This window comes from Simochromis diagramma, unplaced genomic scaffold (genome assembly GCF_900408965.1).
Source record: "Simochromis diagramma unplaced genomic scaffold, fSimDia1.1 OVJJ01000205.1, whole genome shotgun sequence".
NCBI classification, from domain to species: Eukaryota; Metazoa; Chordata; class Actinopteri; order Cichliformes; family Cichlidae; genus Simochromis; species Simochromis diagramma.
Window position 1 is genome coordinate 8,005,381 of NW_024386782.1, and position 9,646 is coordinate 8,015,026.

Consider the following 9,646-nt stretch of genomic DNA (forward strand, 5'->3'; position numbering starts at 1 on the left):
CATTAAGTGACTCAGCCATGCGTTTATCTGGAGTAGTAAATTTTGCCTAGGATTAGGATCCTTCCCCCCTCCCCCTCCCGTATCCTGTTAGATCCGGTTTGATTTACAATTGGAAATGTGTAAGTGAGCTTTCCGGGCAGCAAATAAAAAGTCCAAATAGGCCAGAACATTCTGATATTCTAATTAAGTCAATATTTACTGTGCATATACTAAATTTAATCACACTGATAATCGGATGCAAGAAAGCTATGTACTATTCCTTTCAAATATGTAACATTTGATCTGCCAAAACTACCCCGTGCACATATTTCAGTGCGACTACATTAAACTATAAAAGTAGGACTCTAAAGGCTTCTTTCTAGAGGCCCTCTGACCACAAGCCTCCTGTTTGTTGATCTTATATTTTTTTGACCCCAAAGAGCTGATAACAGCAAATTATAAGTGTGACAAGAGGAAGTAGCTGGGGTCTGCGGGACTGATGTTAATCTCTCGTCAGGCTTCCTCTCGATATATCGAGTTAGTGCTTTTTGCAGCCTCAATAAAGGAGCGTAAGCGGCAGGCAGAGGCTATACCAGTACCGAGACAAATGATCACCGGCTTCAATCTGACCCATCCTCGTGTTCAACGGTGTTCTCACAATCCGCTATCTAGTCGACCGCATTCATTCAGTTTTGCCACAACCTGCTGATCTTTTTGTTTTTTAAATTGTAATATGTGGTCTAACAACTAAACTGCATGTGTGTGGTCTATGAGCTAAACACTGTCACCACTCCTTGTACATTCTCACCATGCCAGCCCTGCCTTCAACAAACAGTACCTCTGAATGGCTTGTGAGCGGGAGCAGTCGAGCCACTGTGGGGGGGGGGGTCTTTCATTACACCGTTGAATCTGATGGTTCAGTTTGCATGAATTATGTTTTGTGTTTTGGATTTAAGAAAAAAAAAAGAACAAACACTTCAAAAATATTTAATTTACTTTGACAAAGTACAAAAGAGGAGCGCAAATCTGCACATTTGTAAACCTGAAAGGTTCAAATATTACTCAATAATTTCCATTTTCTCTGTGTCGCAGCTCTACAGTGTTTTTATTTCTATAAATAACACGAGTGGAAACTATGCAATTCTTTACATATTGTACTTAAAGAGAGGCAAGTGCTTTTTTTGTGAGTTTCACATCACGCATAAATTAGCCCCAGTGTTCAGATCTACTTTGCCCTTCACATTAAACCTGTGTTTTACTGCTGGCTCAGCTTCTGAACTTTGACAGAACATAACCCGAATCTAGAAACTACTCTGGTTTGAGCCTATGGGGCCTTCTTAGGACATCAAAACATGGCTGAGACAATGCTCCACCTAGTGGTTTTAAGGCTAAACATTCAACTGCAACAAAATGAACAAAAAATTACTGAAAAAAACCCCCCCAACAACTTTGAGACAAACACTAAAATATAATATCTACATAGTATCTTGCAAGAACACAGGCTTTCATGCAGCATCTGCTACAGCTGCAAACAAAACCATCAGATTAGCAGTGAACAGTATTCTCCAGCAGGACGCCAGAAAAGTTGTTAAAACACACAGATGAGCACTTCTTAGACAAATGCATCAACTGGCAGTCAGCTGATAATTAGAAACACAGTTGGTAATATACTGGACTAAGTTAGTAAGAGCTTAGGAAGGCATATAGCCCCACCTAGTGTCCCCTAACACAAACAGCACTGATCTACAGATCAGTGTGCCTCACTATGCAGGTGTTTAAAAAACAAAAAAAAAAAAAAAAACACTTTCACGGCACAGATAGTTTAATGTTTACTTACATCTTCAGTTTTAGAAGGGAAGTCATTTGGCTTCTCTTCAGAGGAATCACAGTCTGAGATTTGTTGCCCACTGTGCTTTTCAACATCTTCCTGAGACTCATCACCCAGATCGCTGTCTGTGTCAATAACGGGAAGGTCATCTAGGAATGAAAGAAAGAGCTGTGCTAGTGCTGTAAATTTTATCTTATGGCGTTTATCAGACTATAGAGATAACTGAGCTGTTAATATATAACAGAAGTTTATCACCTTAAGTCAATTGCTTTTACTAAGAAAAATATGGAAATGGACCACAAAGTAGACTGAGTTAAAGGAACAGTTAAGCTTTCTAAGAAATTAGTAAATTTACTGTATTACCCAGCGTTACAGACAATAAGCATTTTTTTTTGTAAATTTGCATCTGTACACCAGCACAGTAGGTTAAATAATGAAAATCTGATTGAAGGCCACACTTTGAGATTTTGATTCAAGGGGTTTAACGAAAGCGGTGCATTAACTAGTCACGAATTATAGCCAATACTACACTTAGTCCAACTAGCCCATTCTTGGAAAGCAGGAATGCACTGATCAGCTCAGCAACACCAACGGAGCTGGAAAACAACAGAAGACAACTTTCTCGAGGAGTTAAAGTTTACAATAAAGACATGCTTTCACTTTTTGCACAATGCTCACTCTTTTGCACATTTCAATTGCACTGTTGTGTCTGTATCGTTCTGTTCTCTCTGGTGTTGCACTGTTTTTGTTGTGTCTTGACAATTTTTGCACATTGCACTTTATGTAGTCCTGTGTTGATTGTCTGTTATATGTCATATATAGCACCATGGTCTTGGACGAACATTGTCTCGTTTCACTGTGTGCTGTACCACTGCACATGATTGGAATGACAATGAAGCCATCTGACTTGACTTGATAATGACCCAAAACATACTGCAATAGCAATCCAAGAGCAAAGAAACGGTTGTCTACTGATCTCGACTGAATAAGGGACGCTTTTCAGTTATTAAATAAAAAAAACTGAAGGCAGAGAAACCCACAAACGAGCAGCAACTGAAGGTGACTGCAGTAAAGGCCTACCAGAACATCTCAAGGGAGGAAACACAGCATTTAGTAGTGATGGGTCGGTCGCGAACGAAATGGCTCTTAGAGCCGGCTCTTTGACGTGAACGACGCGAGCCGGCTCCTTATCGCGAGCCGTTTTTTTTGTTTGTTTGTTTTTTTTCCCTCTTTCTCTCACTTTTTTCCGCTTCACTCCGCATGCGAGCCTTGTGCTTTACGCTGGGAAGAGGGGCGGTAGTTACACTCAGTAGCACAGGAACAGAGCAGGAGGGAGAGAGAGAGAGAGAGAGAGAGAGAGAGAGAGAGAGAGAGAGAGAGAGAGAGAGAGAGAGAGAGAGAGAGAGAGAGAGAGAGAGAGCGCGCGCGCGCGCGCGCCAGGGACAACAACATCACATTAGAAAGGTATAGTAATCATCCACAACTATTTTCAGTTGCAGATGATAAAGGATTCAGAAAGTTTATTCATGCAGGTCCATATGACAGAGAATATGCATGTTCTTTTTGTTTTCATATTATAATTTATATTTAATTGTGTTGTGGTTTGCAGTGTTTTGTGTTGTTTCACTTTAAATTTGTAAAAGGAAAAAGCGGAGAATTTAAATAGTTAAAAGTTGAAATGTGAATAGTTGATATTTGTATTATATGATTTATTTATTAGATTTTATGTGGAGTGAATAAATAAAAGTATATTTACGGTGGCTCCTAGAGACAAAGCACGTAAAAACTTCAAATAACATACGAACCCTGAAGCACGTACAAAATCCAAAACACGTACAAAACACAACAGAAGTGCTCCAGGATGCTAGGGGCAGTGTTGAACTTTTGTTACCTAGTGGCTACACAAGCCAGCAAGTACCAACGACCGGATTTGGTGTATGGTAGTAAAAGGTAAATGAACATTTTTTTAAAATTATTATTTGACTATATATGAATGCTTGTGTATAAATACACAAACAATACACATATGCTTTCAATTGTGTAATTTAAGTGATCTAGGTAGCTCTGTTTTGGAAGTTCAGTTCATGCTAGAAATGTGTTTTGGAGTTTGTACGTGTTTTGTCTCTAGGAGCCACTGCATATATTTATATATAAACATATATAAATAAAACCACTTTTTTTTTTACATTAGTGATTCCTTTTGTGCATAATTTTATATTGTTGTTAATAATAAATAAATTAAAGCAACAAAACAACCTGAAGAGCCAGTTCGGAGCCGAAAGAGCCGGCTCTTTTTAGTGAGCCGAACCGAAAGAGCCGGTTCTCTAAAAAGAGCCGGAAATCCCATCACTAGCATTTAGTAAAGTCCACGGGTTCTAGTACTCAGTCATGGACTATAAAGGATTTTCATCTAAATATTAAGAACTACTTTTACATTTAAATGTTATGTTGGTTTGTCCAATTCATTTTGAGCTTCTAAAAATGGCAAACTGTAAAAAAAAGTAACTGTAAATGAAGAAGACTGATAGTACACCAACATATGCTTTTTTGTCATAAAGACTGAAACAAAGAAAGCGCTAGTTTGACCATAAAGCACCTCCAAAGGTCAGAAACTATTTGTTTTGTTGTTAAAAAATTGACAAAAAAAAGAAATGTTTGAAGATAAAGGTGAACTTCAGTTAGAATAACCTGAAATGTAAAATTTCTCCCTCAGCAAGTCACAACTTAATTTTATACCTTTATCAGTGCTGAGCATGAGCAGTGCTCTGCTGTAAGACTGAGTGGAAGCTGTGGGTCTCCCTCGACTGTTACACTGCTGCTGCCTCTGTGCAGTAACTCTGGATGGATGCTGCTCCTGGGTCTCATCATCAGGCTGCTCAGAGTCACTGGAGCTCCATGCAATGTTCACTGGGTCCTCCTCACGGTGAGGGGAACTGCTCTGAACTGGGAAACACATACAGAAGGGGACAATGCAATGTTCGAATTGAATCACTATGAGGTGCTTGTTAAAACTGGAGACTTACTTCTGAAGACTATTGAAGAAATTACAAGAAAGCTTGCCTATAACAGTTGTTGCTGTGCTGAAAAATAAAGGTGGCCGTATAAATACTGACTTTCTAGCTTGCTAGAATTGTACAAACTCTGTTTTTGCCTCAGATACTATTTCCATTTAGGTTTGCACATGTTTTAATAATTACTATAAATCAAGCATGCCCCATGTTTTGTGTTATGTGCGCATATACTAGGTATCACGTTAAGAGAAACCCACTTAAAAGTGATCTTCAGGTGAAGGTGATTTCAAGATTGACCAGTACATTTAATCTGTCATTAATTATGTAATGATTCATTAAATAAGCAATGATACAGAAATCAATATGAAAAGTAAATTTCAAATGACAACTAAAAATATGCAAATATGACAAATATATTAATAACCCTTTTTAAACATTTCCATTTTAAAAAAAACATGTACAAGAAATTCACCGTTTCCACAGACTAATTTCAATTTAGATTAAGAGCACACACCCCTAAAGTGTTTTCCAGTCAATAACCAAAAAGTATGATTTTGTATTTCAAAGTAAAAGAAATGGCATATATGAGCTCTTTTTCATCTGGAAAGCTTCAGAAAGCTATGATAAGGAAACTTCCTGTTTCTACTTAGTAATTGCCCTGGAGTAATAGGATACACCCTCACAGTGTCACCCAGTCTAATTGTGCATTTCAAAGTAAAAGCCCTCTGAAACATCATACATTAGATATTTCTTTTCCTCTGGAAAGCTTCGGACAGCTATTATAAGGAAGCTACCTGTTGCCACAGACTAACTAATTTTATAACTGCTGTACATATTTCCCATTTTCCTAACAAATTTAAAAGAAATGAGTGGGCCCTGACTTGTGAACAGTACTGTACACTTAAGTATGAGGTACTTACAGAGTATTAAAAGTTGTGAGGTTAGATAGAAGATAGAAAAGTCTGAGATGGACCATAGCAAGAAAGGCCAGCAAACTGAGCAAGATACCTGCAGCAGACAACTGTTTCAGCTTCTTTAGAGTAGATAGTTTTCTTCCTGAAGACGGAATGATCTGCAACAAAAAATAGAAATCCACAGTATGAACACAGTTGGAGTAGCAGGGTGATAATGCTAAGAGATGGACGGAAAGCTGTTGATCTTTATCACCTTTGTCACCGGACTATCCAAAAAACTGTCTCCACACTTCTCCCAGCTCTTAGCGGATGAAAGGGAAGAGAGCGAGGAAGGCTCCCTGCCCACTTTCGGGAGAGCATTTTGGATATCATCGGGAAAGAAAACGCACTTTATGTCCCTGGAGTACCTTTTACGCTGCAGAATATTAATGAAGAAGTAAAAGGGGTTAGCTTAATAATAATAATTTTTTAAAAAGCCTTTAACGGTTTTTGCTAAGATAACCCTGCTGGAGGCTTTAATGATAATTTCACATGTATTTACTCTGACAACCGAATTACAAATGACAGTGGATATATTTGCTGTTATTAATAGTTAAAATATGATTCTAGCAACACATGCCTGGCTGGTAAACCCCTTTCCGCTGTGGGCGGGCAAAACCGGATAACATGGGCTGCTAAAGCTAACTAGCTATACTCCATTGAGTAGCATTAACTGGCTAGCTAGTTACCAGACTTCTTACCTTCCTGGAACTCATTGAGAAAAAAAAAACAGTCAATGCAGAGTTACTGAAGTGGTCTGTGTGCGTGTCCCCAAAGCGTCATTAGAAATATAATATATCTCGAACCCATCTTTGTGAAGTTACCGGTGTTTCCTCCCTCACTAGTTTGCTAAGCGCAGGAACAAACTAGTGGCGCTTACCCAATCTGGAGGTGCGTTTCATAACTCACCAGCGTGGACCGGAGGCGGATATGGGTGAGATTCTCACACCAAATCACTCAGTTATGCCTGTAAAATTTAGATTGATTCACTTTTCTTGAAACTCTTAATACAGTTTTCTTCTTGAGTTTGCTTTTCTGCACTAGGCTGAACTGCACAAGTTTAAATACGTACCAAAGGGTATATTATTCTACTGATACAGGTAAAAGTCCAAAAATCATTACTACAGTAAATATACAGGCCAAGTTACTACTCTTTATAAAGAGTCATATCACACTGTCATTATTATTTTTATCATTATTATTATTATTATTATTATTAATTGGAATTGGAATCTATGGTGGAAGCCTCTTAAATGCATTTCTCCTTTTTGCATGGAAGCAAAGGGACCTTCTCTTTAATAATAACAATAACTGTTTAAAAGCCTTTAAGCTTTTCAAGCTTTTCTTCCCTGCCCAAGCATTCAATGCCCTTTATGCCTCATTCTCCCATTCATACAAAGAATGTTAGAGTAGCCCAGACATACATACAAACACTTAAGCACTTTGACACATATTCACACTCTGATGGATGCATCGGAAAGCAACTTGGAATCAATATCTTGTCCAAGGATATCTGGCGTGCAGAATAGAGCAACCAGCAAACCACCAACCTTCCAAGTAGTAGATGATCTGCTCTACCTTCTGAGCTACAACCACTCCCATTTTGAATCCAATTATTGCACTTCTTACTCTTCTACTTCTTACTACTTTTTAAAATGCTTTAGTTATGTATTATTCCGAAAATTAAGTGGATTTTATTACAATGTACAACCTCTGAACTATTAACCTACTTTAAGTAAAATATCTAAACACTTTTTTTTCTGCAACTGAACTATCCATCACAAATTTTGGTTTAAATACTATGCCTTATTGTGTGAAAGGTTCTTTTTACACAATAAGAATGTGATAGGATCCAGGGCTCCATATGAGCTTGAAAATTATGACAGCAATGAAATGAGTCTTGGCTTGCTAAACTTTGCATGGCCACAATCTTGATTTTTGCATCACTGAAGTAAAAAATCTTGAGCAGGACTGTGCAGAGACCTCTACAACAGAGGGAGCTAATTCCTTGGGATGTTCGACTACATATCCACTTCCACTGCTTCTTAAATGTTGAGTTGACCAGACCTTTCTAACCTTGTGTCTTGCAAAATTAGTCTGTCACACTGCTAGCAAAGCCTACACATCAGTTGCAAACGTATTTTTTTTTATCAAATAGTGACTTATGTGAAGGAGAGGATTGTAGAAGAATTGAGTTACGGTACCAAATACTGTAAAAAAAAAATAAAAAAATTAGCACATCCGAATCTACAAAGAACTGTGTCACAAATTTGGATCGAAATATGTGCTTCAGACTGTGATGGAAAACAATGATGTGACTGTCGTTCCAGGCATTTTGGAGGCCTTAAAAGCACAGCTCAAAAAATCAACCCAAGAATCTTCTCTTCCATGTTTTGTGGTTTAAGGAAGACAGTCGCCTGCTGCATAACCACTGAATAACAGAGACAAGGAAATATTTATTTACATGGGAAGTTACAACCCTCTTTTCAAAATATAAGTGCATAGGCTGCAGCAGATGACCACCCCTTACTGACCCTGGTTCTGCCAGGGGTTTCTTTCTGTAAAAGGGAGTTTTTCCTTCCCACTGTTCCCACCTAGTCCTTGGTGGTCCTAGGTGACACACTGGAAAGATTACATTTGTCTGATTGTCAATTTCCTCCCTAATACTGTGAGGTCTTTACCTTGCACTTTTTGGACACTCTAAGTTGTTCACATAAATTGCCTCTTAATTGGAAAATAAAACTAAACAGAAAATGAAATAAATAGATGTTTGTGATTTTCTCAAGAACATTTGACTTTTTGAAGGCAAAGGGGGAAAATGGTTTGTAGTAAATCTAATAAATGATAATATAGAAAGAGGTTTTTTTGGTTGCTGATTAAAACAAACTATAAATGCTGTACTAGATACTAGGGGTGCAACGATACACAAAATTCACGGTTCGGTTCGGTTCGATACTTTGGTGTCACGGTTCGATATTTTTTCGATACAAAAAAAATGTTCATGCCTTTTTAATTTGTCATTTATTAAAATTATAAATATATATTTTAACTCAAAAGTACAGTTTTTAAATTTAATGTTGCTGAAACAAAAGTAATTAAAAAAATAAATATATCACTGTGATTGAGGAATCACTCATCTTTGGAAAAGAGAGTTTATTACAGAGAAATGGCTCTTTCCAAAATAAAAGTTATACTATACGCTTCTTCTGGGCTATATTCTCAGCAGCATATTGTAGCGGGTCAGGGCTGTTCGGGGTTCTGTTTGTACAGTTATGTTTTGTTTATGTTGCCATAGTGACAGGTGACACCCTCTCGCTGCGACGGTGTGTCCTTCCGGGGTCAGAGGGCGCCCTGTGTGTTGTTGTTGTTGCTGTGCGGTTGCCACGCTGAGCAGTTAGCTAGCGGCAGTGTTCTTCTGCAGATGTCAATAAACGGCTGTGCTCCCTGGCTAGCTCACGGGAAGCAAGACCAAACAACACCCCCGTCTCCTCGTTGTCTGAGCTCGCCACATTGGTGTCAGAAGTGGGATGATGGTGGCACCCCATGTTCTGACCCGAGTGACTTTTCTCCCGCCGGTCGTGACCGGCCGGTGCGCCAAAAGAAGGCACCTGGACATTTGCAAAGTGAAAGCAAAACACAAGCGCAAATTCAAACGCGATTTCAATATGTCACATATTGACAGTGGCTCACCGATGCCAATGACATAATTACCCAGCTACATTTCCGAAAGAATGCAAAAGCATTGACATATATTTTTCCTTCCTACAATAGCCCGACGGGCAGGGCAGAGATAGATTTTGGTAGCCCGACTGGAAAAATCGCTAGCCCCGGGACGCCGGGCTAGCGATTTTGCAAGCCCTGTGTTACAGGCATGG

At 38.6% G+C, this 9,646-nt stretch overlaps 1 protein-coding gene across 2 annotated transcripts in view; it reads right to left on the reverse strand.

The window, feature by feature from the left end:
• The window catches only part of spidr (scaffold protein involved in DNA repair), a 44,017-nt gene extending 37,384 nt beyond the window's left edge, over nucleotides 1-6,633 (reverse strand). Inside the window, exons 1-5 of one of the 2 annotated variants that reach the window (XR_005694369.1) lie at nucleotides 6,473-6,633; nucleotides 5,986-6,147; nucleotides 5,827-5,890; nucleotides 4,544-4,750; nucleotides 1,817-1,956 (exon numbers count right to left, since the gene is read on the reverse strand). Coding sequence is in view for 1 of the 2 variants with exons in the window: in XM_040020395.1 (XP_039876329.1) it covers nucleotides 1,817-1,956; nucleotides 4,544-4,750; nucleotides 5,827-5,890; nucleotides 5,986-6,147; nucleotides 6,473-6,487 (588 nt within the window). In the remaining variant the exon portion in view is untranslated. The remainder of the gene's footprint in view (nucleotides 1-1,816; nucleotides 1,957-4,543; nucleotides 4,751-5,826; nucleotides 5,891-5,985; nucleotides 6,148-6,472) is intronic. The other variant, XM_040020395.1, reaches the window with a different exon arrangement.
• Nucleotides 6,634-9,646: the final 3,013 nt, after the last annotated feature.